Source organism: Delphinus delphis, chromosome 4, assembly GCF_949987515.2.
Source record: "Delphinus delphis chromosome 4, mDelDel1.2, whole genome shotgun sequence".
Taxonomy (NCBI): Eukaryota; Metazoa; Chordata; class Mammalia; order Artiodactyla; family Delphinidae; genus Delphinus; species Delphinus delphis.
Window position 1 is genome coordinate 87,126,144 of NC_082686.1, and position 22,948 is coordinate 87,149,091.

The 22,948-nt window shown below is 42.6% G+C and overlaps 1 protein-coding gene across 1 annotated transcript in view; it reads right to left on the reverse strand.

The window, feature by feature from the left end:
- Positions 1–22,948, reverse strand: part of USP13 (ubiquitin specific peptidase 13) — a 121,022-nt gene that overhangs the window by 23,955 nt on the left and 74,119 nt on the right. Inside the window, exons 11-19 of the mRNA XM_060011089.1 lie at positions 21,905–22,030; positions 20,636–20,789; positions 18,050–18,224; positions 12,250–12,338; positions 9,739–9,861; positions 8,359–8,385; positions 5,071–5,214; positions 3,103–3,257; positions 1,415–1,568 (exon numbers count right to left, since the gene is read on the reverse strand). Coding sequence (XP_059867072.1) covers positions 1,415–1,568; positions 3,103–3,257; positions 5,071–5,214; positions 8,359–8,385; positions 9,739–9,861; positions 12,250–12,338; positions 18,050–18,224; positions 20,636–20,789; positions 21,905–22,030 — 1,147 coding nt within the window. The remainder of the gene's footprint in view (positions 1–1,414; positions 1,569–3,102; positions 3,258–5,070; positions 5,215–8,358; positions 8,386–9,738; positions 9,862–12,249; positions 12,339–18,049; positions 18,225–20,635; positions 20,790–21,904; positions 22,031–22,948) is intronic.

The following is a 22,948-nucleotide window of genomic DNA, read 5'->3' on the forward strand; positions in this document are numbered from 1 at the left end:
GTTATGGTAAATTTAATTAAATCCAATTATTATTTACTTGATACTTTCTAGGCACTGGACACCACAAGCTTTATAAAAGTAAAATAGCCTCTGTCCTCCACGAGCTCCCAGTCAGCTGGGAGACACAGGTATTTACCCAACTAATTTTATCTCAAGATGAATCTGATACCTCTAATAACAGAACAAACACTACGTTACAGTGGCTGCAGGCACGGGCTCTGCAGGGAGGCTGCTGGGGTTGGAATTCCGGTTCTACTTCTCACCAGCACAGTGACCTTGTCAAGTTACTTTGCCTTCTCTGCCTCAGTTTCTCCATCTGTGGCATGGAGATAATAACGGTACCTACCTCACAGGGTTACTGTGAAGATGAAACGTGACACAAGTGGAAGGATTGTTAATATTGGTATAATTACTACCAGCATGTGAGGTAAAGAGGGACCAATTATGACAAGAACCTGGGAAAGTGGTCCAGAGAAATGGAATCTGGGGCCAAGTTCTGAATAACGATGAGGATTTTAGTGTGCTGTGATGGGAAAAAAGGGGCAGTTTGCAGCTAAGGATTAGCCTGAACGAAGGCCTGGAAGTAGGGAGAAGACGGTTGAGGACGGATGAGCAGGCTGGTGGTGTGGTACCATAGCAGGCACGTGAGCTGTAGGTCTGGGGCTGCAGAGGAGATAACACTGAGAGCCAAGCAGGCTGGGACCTGACCGCAGCAGGTGACGGCCGCCGGGCTCTGACCCTGTAGGCAAGCACAGCCCGAGAAGAAGGGTATCACGGGGCTGAAGAACATGGATTCTGACTTTGAATCTTGGCTCCACCTCTGAAGAGCTATGTGACCTTGGGCAAGGTTACCTCATCTTTCTATGCCTCTGTTTTCTCACCTGTATAATGGGTGTGGTGAGGATTAAATGAGTGCTTAGGTAAAGTGCTTAGAGCCCTAGTCGGCAGAGTGACATATGTAAGTGTTCGCTGATGGAAGGCTCCCCATGGGCCTACAGCACCTCTTCCTGCCATCCTGACAGCCCTTCAGAAAATGATCATGAGCAACAACAGGGTCAAGGTTATAAGACTGCTTTTCAACTCTTCAAAAATACCACCACGAAAATAAATGCTCTCTTTTGGACAAAAACGTGCATGGTCCACGATGAAACTTCACCTCAGATGATAGACAGAGTCAGAGCTGGCACTAAACTGAGGCACACACACTACCAGGTGACATGACTGAGTCCGCCCAAGACTTCCTCAGATCACCCTGGCCTATGCAAAGTGGCCAAGTGCACCACTTATGAGAAGCTGGGATCTGTGCTAACTTTTAAATGATGGCAAAGGTTTTAATATTTGGGAGTGGGAGGGAAGGGCACGAACCGAATGTACAATCACGACTGCTCAGACAATCGCTAAGTCAAGAACTTACTTCCAGATCCATCCTTGACTCTAGGTCCTTCAGGCTTGGCTTCAGAAATAATGTTCGCGTTGGCATTATTCTCCATCTCGATCACAAAGTCACTGTCCTCCTCAAACTCAGGGTGACTAAAGATCCAATCCAGTGCTCTTTCCAGGTTACTATTCTAATAAAACAAAACATTTTTACAATGTAAGCAGTCCCGGGGCCTCATTATATCCTGACCATTTGAACCAGGATGTCAAGCAGATAGGACAGGAGGCTTGAATTCATTAGTCCTAAGTGCCTCTGAGTGAGAAGCTCTGACCCTGCATATGAAACACACTTTCCGTGGACATTCTGCAAGTCTCCCAACCGAAGTCTGTAACTGGATTCGCTGGAAAACAGCTCACAGCAGCAGGTCGGCACTGCAAAGCCCATATCAGTCTTAGCTCGGCATTTCTGTGGGCTGATGCTGATAATGATGGGAGGCAAAATGCCAAAGAGAAAGGCATCTGTTTCAGTGCAGCCTTTTCCAAAACCACACTAATCGCACACGCTATCTTCTCTACCAACTGTATTTTGTACAGATAACCATGCAGGGTAGAGGGAAGCCAACATGAGTACTGTGTCAGAGCTCCTCTCCTAAATGTTGGCAAAGTGGTTGAACTGCAGGAGAGACAAGACTGATGCCTTGATTAATGATGACGACACTGGTTGGTTAAGTTACATTGTTTTAAACTGAACTCCATGTAATTCAAATCAATGGATCATAAAAACATTTCTGTCTTCTCCCTTTGTGGTATCACTTGGTGAGTTAAAGAATTTGTTTAGATGTAGACTCTCCAATTAAACAGTCAAGCAAGTAAAATAACTGGGGCATAAGCAAGTACCCCGCATAAACAAACTCTGGTTGAGACATTTCAAGCATTTTAAAGGGAAACAGATTTTTCCAGCCACACTGCCCAGAGCCAGGAGAGAGCCGCTGTGACCTCAGCAAGGGACCTCAGCAGGCAACCAGTCAGGATAAGTAAGAAGGAATTAGGAGCAGATATCCACTCAAAAATGGATTATGGTGTGAAAAAAAAAAGTACTTTCCTCCCTCAATACTAAACAGATATCTGCACTGCAAAAGGAAAGGTTCCGTCTACCCTCCCGTTTCCTGGTCCCTTCTTTCCTGATAATATCAGGACTTCACAAATACCTGAAAAACCCTCTCTCTCTGTAGAGAGAAACAAAAGCAGAGAATTCCAAGGAGACTTCTCTATGAGGACTTTTGAGAGACACTGCTCCAAGGTCTTGGTATCAAAAAAGCACCATTTCTCCAAAAGAAATGCCTTATTGAACACAGGATCTCAAGCATCCCTCTTTGCTCTAAGGCCACAAGCAAGCTCCAAGTCAAGTCTCTGACCTCATGCTTATAAATATTAAGATGATACAGAGTTTCTTTCAGCTGGGTCAACTTGCCCCCAGTGTATTATCTCCCTCCTTTTTAAAATATCTCCTTATTCTTAAAATCTCTGTATGATTCCCTCAATCATTTATTTTAGCTTTATATATACTACACACAAATAAATCTTTGTGGGGCGTGGTGGGGTATGGCATGAGACAGACATGATTCAAAACGATCAAAGGACATTGGAAAGTTTCAGTCTCTACTGACAAAACACAAACTACCTCCAACAAGAAGAAGGTGTTCACATACAGTCTCCCAGGCTTACCGTTGCTCGTAGCGCCTGAAGAGCCAGATTTCGATGGAATCCCATGGAGGTAATGAGAGCTACAGTTTCCTCCGGAGGTTGGTTATCCAGCCCAGCAGAGGCTGCAGCAGAAGCTGCTCCTCCGTAACCCGGCATGGTCAGCGGCTCGGCAAAATCTGGGGAAAATATTCACACTCAGGCCCTTTTCTTTTATGGGGGGTCTTGAAATAAACAACATTTTAGAGCTAAGAAGAAAAAATACCTAAAGTTAAAATAATCAAGACAGTCTGGTACTGGCGTAAGGGTAAACATATAGATCAACAGACCAATCAAATAGAATTGAGAGTTCAGATATAAACCCACATACCTATGATCAACTGATTTTCAACAAGGCTACCGAGACCATTCAAAGGGGAAAGGACAGTCTTTTCAACAAATAGTACTGAGACAACTACATATCCACATGCAAAAAAAATAAAGTTGGACCCCTACCTTACACCATACGTAAAAATTAACTCCAAATGGATCATTGACCTAAATGTCAGAGCTAAAACTACAGAACTCTTAGAAGAAAGCATATGAGAAAATCTCTGTGACCTTGGTTTAGGCAATGGTTTCTCAGGTACACCAAAAGCACAAGTGACAAAAGAAAAAAACAAACAAATTGGACTTCATCAAAATTAAAAACTTTTGTGCTTCAAAGGACACCATCAAGAAAGTGAAAAGACAGCCCACACAATGGGAGAAAATATTTGCAAATCATATATCTGATAAGGTGCCTGTATCCAGAGCTCTTAGAATTCAACAATACAAATAACCTCATTAAAAATGGGCAAAGGATTTGAAGAGACATTTCTTCAAAGATACATAAATGGCCAATAAGCATATGAAAAGACGTTCATCATTAGCCATTAGGGAAATGCAAATCAAAACAACAATGAGATACCACTTCTCATCCAATGGATTGGGTATAATAAAAACAATAACAACGAGGGTTGGTGAGGATGTGGAGAAACTGGAACCCTCATACATTGCTGATGGGAATGTTGTACAGCCACTGTTGAAAACAATTTGGTGGTTTCTAAGAAAGTCAAATGTGGAGTTACTATATGACACAGCAATTCCACTCAAAACAAATGAAAACATGTCCACATAAAAATTTGTACACAAAATGTTTATAGCAGCATTACTCATAATAGCCAAAGAGTGGAAACAACCCAAATGTCTACCAACAGATGAAAGGAAAAATAAAATATAGTACATCCATACAACAGACTATTATTCAGCCGTAAAAAGGAATGAAGTACCAATACATGCCACAACACAGATGAACCTTGAAAGCATTATGCTAAGTGATAGAAGCCAAAAACAAAAGATCTCATATTGTATGATTACATTTATATGAAACATCCGTAACAGGCAAATCCACAGAGCCGGAAAGTAGGCTAGTGATTGTCGGGGGCTGGAGAGAGCAGGGGAAACGCGAAAGGGACTGCTATCGTGTACAGAATTTCTTTTTGGAAATTAACTGGTGATGGTGGCACAACTCTGTGAATCTACTAAAAAAAAACACTGAAATGTACACTTTCAATGAGGAAATTATATGGTATGTGAATTATAGCTTAATAAAGTGGATAAAAGTAAAAGCTAACTAAACAGCCCCTATTTCTTCACGCACATTTTTCTATCTCAAGTCCTCCTCATAGCTAGAAGTTTATCCCATATCTTTCCAATGGTCTTTTTGCTACTGAATTATACAATTTAAAAGGGTGAATTAACCTCAACAAAGCTATTATGTAAAAAAGGAGGAAAGACAAAGATTGTGACTTTGCTACATGGGCAAAATAACCATCCCCCAGCCTCATGCAGCAGATTATGAGCTGAAAGGTCATTTTCTGGGACACATCCAGAGGACGCAGTAGGACCAAGGGTTAACATCACTGAGGATCACATCAGATTCCAAAGCCATCCCATTTTCTGACCACCTACCTGGCTCTTCCATGTGAACAATGATCCAGTTGAAGGCCACTTCGGCTCCCATATTTCCAGTAAAATACACAGCCTTCCGACACGCTTCCAGAGGGAAACCCATCTCGGCCAGCTGCATCACCGATGACTCATCGATGTCTGATGCTACAGAGCACACAGGATATTCTGGTGTAAAAAAGTCAACCCTATTTCTTCTTGTCTTAGCTTCTCTTCGCCCCTTATCCACATGCTACCCGAAGAACGGGCTATTTTGTTTAACGTGTACGTGGTGGTTTAACTGTGTTTTGTTTTAAGCCATCCAAATATTAAGCTATTTGGGTTGAGTTTTAATCTTTGACCCGAATAGGAACCATGGTAATTACCTGAACAATCCAAGCACTGAAAAACAACTCTCTAATTTCCTATGGGGAGATCTAGTGTATTCCCAGAACCATTTCAGTCTCTTACATCACTCTCAAGACCACTACAGCAGCCTCTCCTACGGACTGCTGAAATCTGAAGAGAAAAGCATTATCTACAGGCCAAAAAGCCTATTCCTTAAATCTCACAGAAGGTTATAGCAGGCTTTTAGATATATTAGCAATCAAAGAATGTGATCAGCTCTGAGAAATGGAGAGCCCAATGTTATGACAGAAGAATGTGTTTGTTCATTGTATATATTTAAGATATTAAAAAAGATTGCTTTACAAACCTAACTTCGGTTTAGACACAGATTTTGTTTTCTTTTCACAATAATACATAGATATTGGTAGAGAGGTGTGTGTTTATCGATACACAGACATAAATATAGATCTGTATGTGTATGCACACATATACATGCTTGTATGCATATGTATACTTGTACATGGGTGTGTATGTATGTCCGTGTGTGTACACATACACATCTACAAAGTGCTCTCAAATTATACCAAAGGTGGGGAGGGAACAGGAACACAAAACATACCCCTTATATTTTCCATGTCCTGAGGTCTGTAATCTACTGAAAACTCTGCCAAAGACAGCAATCAGTAGAAGAACTGAAGAACAGAGACATCTGTTCTACAAAAATTGTACTGAAAATGTATTTACCAAAGTGCTCTCTCAAGAGGATAGACAAAACATCCTATCAAGATAAAATTTTAAGAAAGCAATGATGTAGGACAGCGGTGATTCCCCAAATGTGTTCTAGAGAATCCTAGTGTTCTAAGAGAGATGTAATTACTGAACCACAAAACAAGGGACTTCCATGGTCAAATAAGTTTTTTAAACCTGCATTCTCAATTCTCTCTAGAAATTCACAGTGTGCATTAATGTAGTGAAAATTCTAAAGTCCTATAATAAAGACTCCTGCAGTAGGTTGGGATTAACACATACACACTACTATATATAAAACAGATAACCAACAAGGACCTACTGTATAGCACAGGGAACTATACTCAATATTTTACAGTAGCCTATAAAAGAATCTAAAAGAAGAATATATATATATGTGTGTGTGTGTATATATATATATATATATATGTATAACTGAATCACTGTGCTATACACCTGAAACTAACACATTGTAAATCAACTATACTTCAGTCAAATAAAATATTAAAAATATTTTAAAATTTTAGTAACAACAACAAAAAAGACTCCTGTGGTAAAGAAACTATGAAACTCTTTCTACAGAATACTTTTCAACACCTTGTAAAAGACCCTGTTCCCCAGAATGCAGTTAAAGTAATGCAGCTTAATAAATGTATGCATGTATATAATAGTATATTAAATTGAAAATGTATAATTGCATTTTGGGGAAAATACAGTGAGCCAGGCACAGGCAAAGAACAGTAGAAGGACAGATGCCAAATGTTAATAGTGGTTATAGATGAAACCAGAGATGACTGTTTTCACCAATCCATAATTTCTACACATCTTTTCACTTTAGAATAAGAAAATAATCAAAGTTATTCCTTTTAAATATCTGAGAAAGGTAGGATATAAATGTAAATTAACCCAAGATAATACTGTTTTCTCCTGCTGAACATAGGTTATTGCTGATAAGACAGCAGGCTTAGATCAGGGGGAAAATGGAAAATGGCTGAATGCTCACTGTCACACAGGCTCTGACACAGTTCCAACCACCCATCACCTCCCCTGGGGCAAGATCCTGGAGGCCGGCTCTCTGCAGGGTCAGGGGCATCGAAACTCCTCACATTCCAGAAAAGGTCGAGTGACATGAAAAGCATGCTTGATGCCTAGCCCTGGCTCTGGTCCTAGCTCTTGGGTCTCTGAACTTTCCTAGGTCTCAGTTTTATCCTGTATAAAAGGTCACCTACTCTGCCCTTCTTACCGTGACATTCAAACAAGAATCTGGGCTTTGTATTAATAGTACAGTTAAATACAGTTGAAAGAATTTATGGAGTAATAAACTCAACATGACTCATGGTAACCATTCAAAAATATTGTTATCATTACAATCAGATTATTTACAGAGGCAATGGTTCGCCCATGACGCTCGCTGACCCTAACAGCCTTTCCCAGCAATCAGCAAATCAAAATTGGCCCCAGAAAGGAAATAGGGAGGTCTACGCCATGTGATCGAACACGTAAAGCGTTTGCAAAGTAAAACACTTGAACTTCTACATTAACAACAGTGTCTCCAGAAAGGCTTTGTAGACAAAAAGATTCAGAGTATTTTGTGTTACACACTCCTCCTTCCTGCTAATTAATATCTAAATATTCACTATAAATAGTTTATTTTTTTCATGTTCTTTAGAAAATCAAGAGTATCAACTCTCACAGGTAATTACAAGAACTAAACGACTACAAAATTGACAAACAATCAGATGGAACTAACACCCTTAAGAGTATTAATTAATACTACCACGTCCTGTCAGTGGTAGACCTTCATTATGTGTCCAGAAGCAGGAGTGGAAAAAGTGACAGGCCACTGTGCCATCACTGCAGAAGAAGGCCTACTCGGGGCCAAGGAGGGAAGAAATGGCATCATTATCCCCCGTTCACACACGAGGAAACTGAGGCTCAGAGAAGTTAAGTTAACGATTCTAGATCACACAGTCACAAATGGCAGAGCTGAGATTCCAGCTCAGGGCTGCTTCGCTCTCACACTAATGTTCACTCTCGTGAACCACAGGGCCACCTAATCACCAAGTCACTGGTTTAGATTTGCTGCTACCTCAACTTGCAGACCAAGGACTGTGCCCACCCGGAAAAGCTGCACATACACAGGTACAGAACACAGATAAATGAGTTAGACCGGTAACAACAGTAGGACACTGAGAAAAAAACATAAAAGATACATACGGTCTATCAACTGGTTCATCAGGCGATCTGGAAATTAAAGGACAGGGAGGGAAGTGAGACCAAACCACGGCAAAGTGTTCTGGAGAAAGAAAAAGAGTTAATCCGGAGCACTTGCTCACCACCCACCCCGCCTTGAGATCCCACACTGTTGTCAGCCCCTCCGTCCCCCCGTCAGACCACCCCAGGCTGCACGACATAAAGTCATTCCAGGAAGGAGGGAGAATACCAGGTTTCAGGCATTTAGAGCAGATAAACAAGACGCTCTGCTTATCATCTTATTGAACTAAATAATTTCTCTCCCTGTACTTCTAAGAACTCTGTATAATTACAAACTAAGGACTGTTACTGAACATGAGAGAAAGCAGGAGCAATGGTAATAAACCATCTTGTATTTCTCTGACACTCAAGACTGATCTCTTCTTTCTAGAACCTCTTTAATGAACCACCTGTACCCCACATAACCCAGGCTGCCCCACCTACAGGCCCCTTCCCTGCTCTCCGTCCTCTGTAATTTAGCATTTAGAGAATAATGTAACACAGGTGCCGACGCTGAATCCTAGCTTGCTCCTCCTGGATTCACCTTACCCCAACATGGTCACCAATAATATACACTGCTCAGCTGATGGAAATCCTGTGGTGGCAGGGCCCCCAGCCATCTGGCACTATTAGCTAATGTACCTAATTAACTCATTACGAAGGTGAACAGTAAACAGGTGGGCAAACAAAGCCAGAATGAAAGTGATTTCACCAGAATAACTGAGCTAATTCTGAAACCAAGATTTCTCCACACTGCTTTTGGACTCACAAAGGCAATCATTTTTTGCATGTCCTTTTCCCTTTAAAAGTTAAGTATTTTGAACAAGGACTACTTTAAGGTTCAGAGATAAGAGAAACCCAAACTGCTCCCTTGCTATGAAGCAGTGACAAAGATGGGGAGGTGAGACATGGGCAAGATTTTTAAAACCAACACACATGGTTGAACTTCCCTTTTCGGTTCTCTAAAGGTACTCCAAGGATACGGCTCCCCCAGACGAAGAGCCCACTGAAAACACACCCCTTCTCTTCCCCACAGGCCCATTAGGGGAAAGAGGGAGGCAGGGAGGGAGGCAAAGTCAGAGGCAACGTAACCTAAAAACTTTCTGGAGATTTGCTGCCCTCTGCTGCCAGTGATTTCCACGGGCCCATTTCGACCACTCACGATGGGTTTCTGTGCCTCTTCCCATGACTACTGTAAGCTTACAGTTGCAGCCAGGCTTCACTTCTGTGTGTCCACAGTGGGTTGCAACACAGGAAGGGACAAGGGAGTGGTGGAAGAAAAGGGACCATTCCAGCACAGGAGTGGGGAGGGGTCGAGAAGGTCCTCCTAGCAGAAGATGGTACCTTTTGAGTCATCAGGAATAACTACGGGGGGGCTGATGTCCGGAAGTTCCTCCTCTCCTGGCTGTAACCCCCTAGCTCGGAGATGGTTGATATCAAGTAGGTCTGGCATATCAATAGAAACATCTGCAAAACGAGAGAGATTATATTCACTGGGCTCTCCAAATACCCACAATCACCTCCTAAATCCAACACCATTAACTCTATGCACAAGTGTCTAGGCAGAGCCAAGGGATGCTTTACAGTTCCCTGGAGTAAATCACGGGACCAGAAGACTCACTGAGACTGATAGGATTTTAATGCAGAGTCAGGGGAAACACAGAGGCAGGGTTTCACACTGAACAAGAACAAATGAGGGAAACCAGAGGTTGAAAACTGGGAGCCCATAGAACACTTGTAGACACTTTCTGCTTGATGTTTTTAAAATGTTGGCAACAAATTCCAATTTTTAAATTGGAAAATGTAATTCAGAAGTCCAGATTTCCAACTCATTTTGAAAAACAAACACCTGTAGCGGAGTCTCACACGGCAACAACCGCCTGGGGCTGATCTTTAGCTCCCACCCTAGGGCACCGTGTACCCTCCCTGCCCGTCTGTCACAGACCCACCACTCCCACGACCCTGAGCATCATATTTGTGCTATTCTGATTCTTATGGCAGAGAAATGTTTTCCTAATCCACGTCTTCATGCAAAATGGGAACACCCAAGGAAGACCAAGACTGCTACGGCTACCTGTTTCCTACACCCAGCCTACTTCTTTTATTTACATGATCACCCTGTCCTTATTAGGTATCTGAGTTTGCAACCTGTAGTTTATGCCTTTTCTCAGATCATGATGGGTACTGTGATTATTCTACCTAAGGTAATAAAGAATGAAGCTTTAAAGAAATTAATTGAACCTCAAATGTATTCGTCTTGAGGAACATTTTTTTTTTAACTTCTCAGCCCAGTTGTCATTGTGTTGACTTACTCAAATACAAAATGTATCAGTCTAACAACCCGTTGAGATTTATAACTGCACACATTCGGATATGGTCCTAGTGGAAAATGGGTTCAAATGTTGGCAGAGGACATGCCTCTCGGGCTTGCAAACAGAACCTGAAAATACTATCCCCAAAACCAATTATGATGCTAGGTATGTAAATCCTATTTTTAAAACCACCACCCAAAGAAAAGGCTTAGTTAAAAAAAAATTTAAATCTCAGCAGACAGCAAAATCAAACACAATGTCTGACCAACAAAATCAATACAACTGTTCCTCAACAGAAAATTTCAGGTTCATTAAAGAAAGCTTTGAGGCTGCTTTAATTTCAGCAAGACTGTGAAATCTGATCTGAGTTTTTTATCCTTTACCAATATTCGAAGGACAAAGAAAAATAAGAAAACTGTTTCCAAAGCAGTTCAAAGTCTTGAGAAGTCAGTTTTCTCTCTCAGGTCCAAGGAGGAAAGGCTGAGTGACAAGCAGCCTGCCCTCTGCCCTCCTCCCTGCCCACAAAATTATTCCACCAGGAAAAGCAGGATAAACTACAGGCTCACACGCTGCATAATGCCACGTGGAAACAAGTGCTATGCAAACTGTTAGTGCCAGAGGTTTCTGGGAAATCACTCCCTCGACTTTACAATTCTTTTTACTTATTGCCTTCAGATGAGCAGATGAGTGCTTAATTAACCAGCATAGGGACTGATTGTTGTTTTTTAAGTGCTCAAAAACATAAAAACTTTAAAAGACTGGCGAACAGTCTGAAGTACTTGCTTGAGAAATCAGAAGGTAAAACTGTACATCCTTCCACTGCCCTGAGGACAGCCTAGGAACACCTTGATATTCAATCGAGATGATGGAGAAAATGTTCCTCTGCATTGTCTGGAAAGCTAACCTCTAACAATGGTCAAGGCCTTTAAGATTAGCAAGAAGAAAGCCCACTTCAGCCAAAGTCACATCCCTTTCTTGACTTTTTAATACAACTGACTATACTCATGTTATTATTAACAAAATGCGTATGACTTAAGCAAATGTCATTAGCCACACCTGCCTGCTTCAGAGGCAGAGGCGAGATGCTAAGAAGAGAGTATATTTTCAATTACTTGCACCTCCAAGCGTGGTTTTCGAACCAGCAGCATCAGCATCACCTGGGAACGTATTAGAATAAAGCACTCCTGGGCCCTCCCACCCCCAGACCTGCTGAATCAGCACCTGCATTTTACCAAGATCTGTTCAAGTTCGGGAAGCATGGTTTGATAACGTGAGGCTCCTGTTTTCACTCTTAGAATCTGGTCATTCCAGAACCCATTATTAGAGGGATGGGTTAGCATGTGGCAATAATTTTTTTTTTTTTTTTTTTTAACTATCAGTGCTTATCATATATTCTTATCTTTCAAAAGAGAAAAGTGGGAATCACGGAAAAAGAATGAAATGAAACTGTTTCTGGCAGCCAGCCACATGGGCTCTTTCACATGCCATGTTTTTTAAACAGCTAATTTGATGTTACAAGCAAAAGCATGCAAAAGATACCTACCAAATTTTTTGGGAACCCAGTCAAGACCAAAAGTGAACTTCTTTATCTGCACTACCAAGTATTCAGGGAATGAGGCAAAGCGAGATGTTCTGGGAAACACAAGGGGATTAGATCAATGAAACAAGGCAATAAGAATTATGAATACAGTTCACGAAGCATCAAAAGCTGTGTCTGAGGCACACCCCGCAGTTCCAGTGGCTGCACTGATGAGGAGGAACACGCACACACACCCGAGTGGACACACACTCACCACCTCACCGTTCATCCTGGCCTTTTCACGAGAAGGAAATGTTTAACAGAGGACCATGTGGTCCCTGAGGATGATTTTGGGCACGTTGCAAAATTATTACTTTTACTTTGCTGTGGCATTTTATATTTCTGAAAAGTGGTTTTCAACCATAAACATTTGTTTTCTTCTAAAACCCTTGCTAGAATTTACTATATGTATTTGTAGGTGTGTGTGGGCACCTGTGCATTGTGTTTGTGTAGGTTTGAAAAAGCTCCCTGAGCAATCCTGACACACACCCAACCTGCTCCCACTAAGAGTAACTGGTAGCACAGAGTTTCCATGAGGAGGGTTTATTGGAAATTTGGTTGAGGCTGACTATTGGAAATGCCAGGGCCTCATTAAAATACTACTGCACCTAAAATCCATGGCCACATGGATCCTAAAGGTGTGTGTATATATCTAAATCTGGGCTTTAAATTAAAAAATTAATATATATGGTCAATGTCTTAAGTTTCACTTCAGACTTTCAGGAATGCTTAATTGCCTGAACGTGAGTTTGACAATTTTATGCACAAACTATAACTTATACACCAAATTCATGCCCCGGTTCCAGCTCATTCTCTCCACATTTATTATCTTGTTTATAACGACCATTTCCATTTAAGTGTCAATGTGGGTACAGTAGGTATATGGAAAAAAGAAAATCAGCTGTAGACAGATACTATAGGTACCTTTTAAAATAAAAGATTCTAGAACATGCTCCTTACAAACTCTACTTTTCAAATCTAGTCACTGCCTTCTATGTGACATGCATCTTCCCAGAATTCAGAAAACAACGCTAATGCATTGCTGCCCCCTAGTGTACAAGAGAAGCCACGGTTCAGGGGCAGAGGACTGTCCAAAAAGTGTCAAAAGGCTTGGATGCTACTTAATTCACTCCAAATTGGACCCTTTTTGAAGCTTCATCTTCACATTTACAAAATAGATTTATTAATAATTTCTACCTGGGCTTCCCTGGTGGCGCAGTGGTTGAGAGTCTGCCTGCCGATGCAGGGGACACAGGTTCGTGCCCCGGGTCCGGGAAGATCCCACATGCCGCGGAGCGGCTGGGCCCGTGAGCCATGGCCACTGAGCCTGCGCGTCTGGAGCCTGTGCTCCGCAATGGGAAAGGCCACAACAGTGAGAGGCCCGCGTACCGCAAAAAAAAAAAAAAAAAAAAAATAATAATAATAATAATAATAATAATTTCTACCTGCCAGGGCTGTGCAATGTTCATGAAATGACATGAAACCACCTGGCACACAAGACTGTGCTGTGTATATCTAAGGAATCAGCATGATTATTATTTTGTCATGAAAGAGCTAGAATCCACGAGGCCCTGGACACTGACCTGGTTTGTCACCGATCTGTATTTTGCCACAGGCAAGTCACTTACCCTCTCTGGATCTCAAATTCTCCATCATAAGGAGGATAGAAGGGTACAGGCAATAATATAAGGGAGTTCTTCAAAAACCAGGAGCTGAACTATCATTAGCCTGCCTCACTTTCCAGAAATTATACATTACTTCTAATTAGGTTTTCCTATCTTCTGAGAAGCAGTAATATCAATACATTACCATTCTTAAATATAGATGAATCCTCAGTTTCACCAAAACCCAAGAAACTCCATCTGGTATTTTCAACCACTGTAAAAATGTCCTCTCTGACCCCTTCCTCTTACCACATTCACTTAAAAACTGGAAAATGTATAATAGTGAAATCAACCAAAAGTCCTCAGTAAATCAATGATTTCCAAACTGTGGTTCAGGAGCCCTCTTGCAGTTGCTCTGCAGTCAGTATCTGGTTGAGGAATCAGCCGGTAATACCATGGGGTGGGAGGCAGTGGAGGAAACTCGAGGCTGGTCAGCTGGGGGGACTGGCGAGGGATAATTTAACACATCACTTTGTTATGGGTAGCTACCAACGTAAGAGTACCAGAAAGCAGGTTAGATGGTGCCCACATTACATTTACCCTAATAGGTAAAGATTCCTTATTCATCTTTGTAACCTCTATAGGGTCTTAAGCTGAATCACACATGTAGTGACGACTGCTCAATATAAATGTGTTCAATCTCAATGAATACTTGGCATTCATTCATTAGAGGCTTGGGACATCAAGTTTGTTCAATCCAGCAAAGTTATACACCACTTACCCTCTTATTCCTAAAATCATTCCTGGAATTAAAATTTTTCTTGAGAAGTTATGTATTTAATAAATACCATTAGAATATAAATCATTCAAAAAGGTCTAGACAGACACAGAGCAAATTTACCTCAAAGAATTGTTACGGGAACTGAGTTACGACATAAAGTGCTTAGAACTTTATGTCCTAAGTGCCTGACAACAATACTTTATCTATTGACAACTTATTATTATTTAAAATATAACAATTGTTCACTTATTACAATTCAGGCAAAAACATTATGAAAGCCTTAAATATATATAAACTGTCCCTCTCCCTGAAATTGACTATTTTATTGAAAACCTGGTCGCTAAAAAAATACAATTCTATCCTTTCCACTAAATATGTTGAAAACATGATAATCAACCAAATTGTACAATCCAAGGCAAAAAAAAAAGTAATGTAGTAACAATTACAGTATATATTTACTCCACCAGACACTGTACAAAGCATTTTATGTAGCTTATCTGTCTTAATCCTCACCTCAACCCTATAAAGAAAGTTATTTTATTATTCCTAGTTTACATATAAGGAAAGAGGCTTATGGAGGTGAGGTCACTTGGCCAAGGTCACATACCAATAAGTTCTATGCTGAGGATTCCAACGCTGCCAGCCTACCCAAAGCTTGTGCTCTGGAACCCCACACCGTGCTTTTCTCTTCGTAAATGATAAAGGTCAAGACAAAATCTCTCCCTGTTGACCCTTAATCCATGAGCTGCTTGAGGGTCTTGTTCAATTCATTGCCCAGAATATACTAGATGAGCAATAATATTTGCTGGGTGAATAAAATTTCCAAACACTAATATTCTTCCCAGTCACTGTCTGTTCAGGACCAATTAAGGGAAGGCTCTTTATGTCTGGTCCATACTGACCCAAGATCTACCAAGAGGACATCTTTTGCCTCTTCCTGGCCTTTCAGACTCTGGGTCTAACACAAGAAAAATTCAAGGCCCCAAATTAACATCATAAGGAGATAATGTCTATACTATTGGCAATAAGAAAAGGCAAGAAAAAAAGATCTTTTAGGAATCCACTGAACTGGTTTCCCCAAAACTATTATTTGAAACATGATAAGGTATAATAAGGAATAAACAAGGCTATATAAGGATTATAAAGATACAAACATAAGCAAGCACGATAAGAAATATGCGGGCAGTGTACAACACAAGGATTAAGAGTTTAAACTTTGAACTTGAATGCATTCCAAGTCTGCCACTTAGTGGCCAATTACTTCTTTTATTTCCTCGTCTGTAAAATAGGGAGAATAATGCACCTACCTCGTAGCAATTCTAAGAGGATTTAAGTGATAACTGATGGGAGGCACTTAGCACATAACCGGGAATAATAAATGTGCCATAATGGTCGTTGCTTTGTTACCCTAAAACATTTAACCATAAGAGCATGTGTGTATGCAAAAGACAGAGAAAATTTAATATCTACTGTTAAGGCTTAGAGAAAACAGAGACCCCTCCTCAAGGCTTCTAGGTTAATTACGTTAGCACTGCCTACAACTAAATATTTTGTAGCATTTGAGGAGAAAATCAAGTCAGCACGCATTATTCCTCCACTCAGGTGTAAGAAGGAATTGGGTGGCGACTTTGCCCCAGGATAGAACGCAAGCTGGGAAGTGGACACAGGAGAAGAATCCAGATCTCCCAGGGATCAGAAACTGTCTCTGTGGAAAGCTAACACCTCCTAGCTCCACTTTAAAGATGGGCCTTTTCCTAGTGATGAGAAGGCGCCTTCCCTAAGGCCCAGAGAGTGACATACTCTCTGGGCCTTAGGGAAGACTCGCCACCACTTTACTGAAGAGCACAAAAGGGTGACCAAGTGGACAGGCCAATGAAGACCACTCTGCAGCTCACACGTGATGCTGGGGGCTTTCTAAGCCTAGAAAGCCCCCGATCACTTCCACCCCATACAGTATCAGAATTAAAGCACAAAGAGAAAAGGATGTTTGAAGAATCTTCAGCCTACTGTCAATAATTAAATTTAGGAAAACATAAATAAAAATCAACACGCTGTACACAAATTCACACAATGTTGTATATATTTCAAAAAGTTGAAAGAAAAAAGTTGTTTCCACCACTAATATAACATAGTGTGTAGCTTTCTAACTGCCCAAAGATGTGTCCAAGTTGTAGTGAAGAGAATCTCGAACATTTAACATGCCAGCTCACCAACTGTTATCTTCAAGGACACACACAAACATACACACGCGCGCGCACACACACACACTCCAAAACTGAGCAGTCCTCGGATGAAAACTTACCCCACAATGGATAATGGATAATTGAACTATTATTAATCTCATTTAGATATGAAGAAACTTTTAAAGGAAATTATTGTAAGAAAATATAGCTTTTTTTAAGCTCTTGAAATAAATTCTTGTTTTCCCATTTTTAACACATGAAGTCGTCATCTGAAACAGAGGCATCCTGAGAGATGGCTGTCACACAGAATAAGTAATTCAGGTTTGACTGCTACTTGAAGTTGTGATAAAAACAGCCAGCAGTAGCTCGTCCATGCTTCCCTGCCCTTCACATCAACAAGAGCTCAGGCATAGCCTAGAAGAAAAATGGCTGAAGCATATCTAGAAGTAGTAAGACTACCAGAGCCTAACTTTTAGACCTTCCCCCTTTTTAGGCCACTGTAAATACTCTTTCTCCAGCTATATGAAGTGTGCCGGCAAAGACTTGACTGTATTAAATCAATTAAGGTGTCAAGTGGAGAAAAAAAAATTTTTTTTAATGTACCTGACAATAAGGCTCACAATATAGAAACAGAACATCTCCTGACCACGTCCTGGGCAGCTCATTGGAACAATGCTCAGGAGCCCTGATGTCCACTTTGAGATGCCCTGAGACCCCGGATCTCCAGGCAGGTACACACAGCCACCAAGTTCTAAGCCAAATCTTTCATTTTGGAATCAAAAATCTATCACAGTGGAGTATAAATACTTAAGACTATCATAAGTATTTTTCTAATTTCTTCATTAATATCATCTTGCCATGGATGGGGAGGGTTCTTGGCTATACCCTCGACAAAAAAAAAAAATGAAAAGAAAACGCAAATTCCCTATAAGGGATAAACTACAACCTGGCTTAAAAAAAAAAAAAAGCATTCCCTTGCACATGATACAGATTACAACAAGCCTGTTTTACTGGACAGGTCTCACACAAGTGAGGTCTACAACAACTAGTGTTGTGCAAATCATAATCCCATCTTGCCACACATGAGCAAGCATGCAGACCTGTACGATGCCCCCCAACCCTCCCCTAACCCGGTCCCCACCTCTCAAGGCCCCCTCCTTATCCTACTGCCACCACACAAGCGCGCACACACTTACTTCACACCCGCAGACTTTGCTTGTAGGGCGCTGCTCCAGAAATCATCAACGTTTTCTGGTTCAGAAAAGGCCTGAAGGCAGGCACTAAATGGTATCTTGGCACGAACCAGCTCGGGAAGGGGTCTTCTGTTTGCTTCTGCTTCCCTTCTCGTTAGTTCATAGGCGATCAGTTCATCTGAATAAAAGAGCAAACGAATGACTTCGCAATCACTTAATTTCGTGAAATGAAAAAGACCCCCTTGAACAATGAACCATCTTCACTGAAGGTTTCTGGGGTGGGGCAGGATTGCTTACTTGCTGCCCTCCACAGAACCAGAGGAGCCTGCTGAAATCCTGTTTAGAGTGGCACTGCCAGGACGCATCGAGCCATTCATAATTTTTTGCCTGTTCCCCTTTGAGACTGACGGGAGGGAACTGTGAACTCCAGCCCAGGTGAGAGGTTCAGACCACGCATGTGCTGTTAAGTGATCCGCAAACCTGGACTTTCATTTGTCCAGAGGTCAAGGCTGGTTTGATCCCAATACCACTCTCTAATCACAAAGTCTTCACACCAGAGAATTTCACACTGAAAGAAATCCAAGGGCTCACCTCTTCCCGGCCCTTCACTATGATTAGAGGTCATGGAGGGTGCAGGCCAAAGAGCAGGATGAACTATAAGGACTGCAGTTATCCAAGGCACCCAGCCCATGATCCTACCCAGCACTGCCAAGACAACTTCGTGTTGGCGTTACCTGACACTGCAGAGAGCAGAGCGGCCAACCTAGAAGGCCTTTCTACACTATCCCTGTTCAAATGGTTACACACCAAGGGAAAAAGGAGTGAGCACACCGTGAACTTCCCAAGGGTCAGCAGATCTGCTCTTGGAAACTACCTGTAAGTCAAAATTTTATATAGATTTCAAATGGACCTTTCTGGGAATTTCTTTTGTTACAAAAAAATCCCTTCTGATTTATCAGGTTTTAGACACACTGATATACCTTTGTGTTTTCTTAAACACATCTGAATATGCTTTTACAGTTCATTCCCCAGTCCAAAATCAGTTTATGATGGACTTCTATCTAGGATGCTAGCATTAGGTGTTCCCAGCAATCAATTTCCTGAGACTAAATTTTAAGTCTCCTTTCTGGAAAAAAAAAAAGGAGATTTACCACTCATAAATTCTGAGTTAGGATCACAGAACTGAGCACAATATGTTAGTATCCCCAAGGTAGGCAAGAGACAGCAATTAAGCCTAGTGCTAAAAAGGAAACAAACCACAGACACCCCCACCCCCATTTCTACTTTGTATAATGAATAAGAATTTAAAAACGGGTGAAAAGCTGCATGAGTTTATAGAAAATGGAAATCGTTTCATCTTAAAATCATCATAATCACCATTTTCCAATTAACACAATAAAGTAACTACACCTCAAACAAACAAACAAAAAAAGGAAAAACGCCAGCCAGGGAGTCATTAAACCTTACAAAAATGACCAGTTCACAGGAAATAAGAAATCTAGCAGATATCTCTCCTTTTTCTGCTTCTAAGACGTTAATTCTAAGAAATACCATTCATCTATTCTGCTTGGGAAGAACCAGATCAGACTGACTGAAGGAACCTTCCCCTGAGGTCCCCCCATCTTCCTCCTGCTTCCAAGGTCCAGAGACCCTTCCAAGGATCCTCGCCCCACAAAGAGCCCTGCCACACTTTATCTCCCACAACAGGCATCTTACTCGGATGCCAAAGCTGGATTATTTTTAAGAGGCCTCTCTCTGCTTGAATGTCTCACATCAAAACATGCAGCTCTGGGGCTTCCCTGGTGGCGCAGTGGTTGGGAGTCCGCCTGCCGATGCGGGGGACGTGGGTTCATGCCCCAGTCCGGGAGGATCCCACATGCCGCGGAGCGGCTGGGCCCGTGGGCCATGGCCGCTGAGCCTGCGCGTCCGGAGCCTGTGCTCTGCAACGGGAGAGGCCACGGCAGTGAGAGGCCCACATACCGCGAAAAAAAAACAAAAAAAAACCATGCAGCTCTGGGGCTTCCCCGGTGGCACAGTGGTTGGGAGTCCGCCTGCCGATGCGGCGGCCGCGGGTTCATGCCCCGGTCCGGGAGGATCCCGTATGCCACGGAGCGGCTGGGCCCGTGGGCCATGGCCGCTGGGCCTGCGCGTCCGGAGCCTGTGCTCCGCAGCGGGAGAGGTCGCGGCAGTGGGAAGCCCGCGTACCGCCAAAAAACAAACAAACAAAACAAAACAAAAAATAACATGCAGTTCTGATCACTCCCCTCAGCCTTTCCACACAACTTGTGAGTGATAATATTAAATTACAAATAATTTCCTCTAAATTAAGCTGCCTCTAAACCAACCAGTTAGTCAAATTTATAGGCACTGAAGTAGGTTCCCTCCATAAGCCCTCCACAAAAATGTCAAAAGAAAGTCATTTCTTTTTGGGGACTGAGGAAAAGATGAAAAAAGACATGCAAACCAGACACCGTCCGGGCTGGGTCTGCTCCTGATATGACTTCGCAGAGACTGAACTGCAATATCGCTGACTTGAGGGTTTTCACGTGTGAAGAAGCACACTGCTCATTTCCCACTTTAGAACGTTACCCTTGTTGGTTGCTGCCTCCATGGCCACAGGTAACTGCATCAGGTAATCCACCCTCTCCGTGTAGCGGACTTTACGGGTCTGACAGCACTGAATACGTTCTTCCACCAAAAACCGAAAAACATCACTTGGGTTTTCTGAGCCAATGCGGTTCCTCTGAAGGTTGGATTATAACAAGTTAGTAAATTTGTGGATATTAAGCCATGAATAAAAATTAGCACAGAATCAAATATAAAGCTGGTGTAAAGATCTGGTGTTACTAAACGCTCCCCCTGGGCATGCCAGTTCACCAGAGTACAGGAAAAGACTGGTAGTTACCTAAAGTCCAAAAATGGGAGATTGGTTAAATATAGTTCATCATGTGAATTAATATTATGCAGCCATTAAAAGTCATGTCAGAGGGACTGACCTAGAAAGAATTAGAAGAAAGGAGATGTGGAAGCCCAACTAAAGAGAAAGGGAAAAAAAAAAAATCAAGGACTGCCCTGGAAAAATTAAGCCATGTATGATATGATTATATAAATGCACTAATGTAAATTATACAGAAATAAAAAAGAAATCATGCTATATTCCAGTAGGTGATGACGTGGCAAAACGTTCACAAAAGGTTAAGTGAAAAACACTGCTCGCAAACCAACACGTAGAAAATGGATAGCACCTGGAAAATGCCTAGGGGGAAAGGGTCAGACACCAAAATGTTAGCACTGCTTGTTTGTGGGAGCAGGTAGCATGGGAGGTTTTGATTTTCTCCTTTGTGCCTATGTTTCCACAAGGAACACATCCGTCATCAGGAAAAAAGTAGTTATTTTTTAAGAGAGGGGAAAAAAGCCTTTAATCATGAATTCTCAGAGGCCTTTAAAAAACCACAGCATTTATTAATGTGAGTCGACTCTGCTTTGAGCCGAGTGACCATCTCAGAGTGATGGCAGGAGGACACCAAACACCACATGGAACTCTGAAGGAGCTTATCAGAGAGACAAAAAACAAAAAAGGCAAATGAAATAATGGATAAACACTCCCAGAACACGTTCAAATTAGGAGGAGAACAGAGAGTCCCCTAAGCGCCCAGGAGGCCGGGCACGAGGGGCAACTACATCAAGCAGTCCGAGCAGAGAAAGGCCCAAAGACGCCGACTCTGAAGCGGCTTGGCCAGGGAAAAACTTAGGTGGGGAGTGGGGGGGCGGAGCATTCCAGCCACACCAGCGGGGACTGCACGCTGGGGTGGGCACACTTCTGACAACCCTTCTGAGCATTTCTGAAGACTGACTTACCTCTACTAGATTCACCAGGTGCAAGAAAAATTCCTGGGCATCCTGCTGTCTGTTGGAGGAGAATTCCGGGTGGCTCCTGCTCACAAAGGCCTTAAACATGCGTGGTGAGATCCCATTCTGTTGAGGCTAAAAAATAAAAATAAAACCAACTCACAATACTTTCATACACATTAGCAGCACTAAGTGGGCAGCAGGGTGGGGATTAATATTAGCCCCGATTTCAGGTAAGAAAACTGAAGCCCCCGTTAGCTAAATAGTGATAGCGGCCAGCATGCACTGGATGTTGATTATGTACCAAGCACTGTGCTATGAGCCTGACATGAGAACAGGATGGGGCTCTTCCTGTTGACTTCCTCTGAAGGAAGTTAAAGAAGAGGAGAGGTCTACAGCATCTCCTGTCCCCCCCCACCCCGCCCCGCCCATGAGAGAACAGGAGAAAAAGTAAAGGAAATGGCTCTGCAACACCCCAGGCAACCACTGCAGAGCTGCCGGGCTCGTGGAGCTCCCAGGAGCTTGCCCTCACCTGGAGAAGCGGAAGGAGGCTGCCTGCAGCTGCCAGGATGGGAAGAGCAAGGACAACTTTGGCTGACGAGGATGTGTGACCTTCCCCGGGGGCTAAAAGGACAGCTCAGAAGGCAGCCAGGCTCCCCCAGAAAGGACACTGCATAAGATGATGGGAGGGCAGCTGAGGAGACTACAGCAGGAGCTGGGGGGGAGAGGGGGGGTTACAGAGGTCATCGGGGAGGGTATCAGATAAAAGGTCCCTGTGGAGGTCCCTGAGGGGACAAGCAGGGGTGGAGGGCATCTGTGAAGAACCACTAATGTGCCCCCCACAAAAAGGCCGGCCATGATAGAAGACTCATGGCAGCCAAGAGGGAGCAAACGCACCAGCTCAGGCAAAGGCTCTGCCTTGTCTCCAATCCCCCCAACCCTTGATCCTTGACTCTGGAGGGGCCAGAGGGGGTGGGAGGAGGCAAAGAGGTGGAGCAAGGACAAACAAAGACCGGAGGATGCCGACGCTGACCCTTCTACACTGCTGGTTTC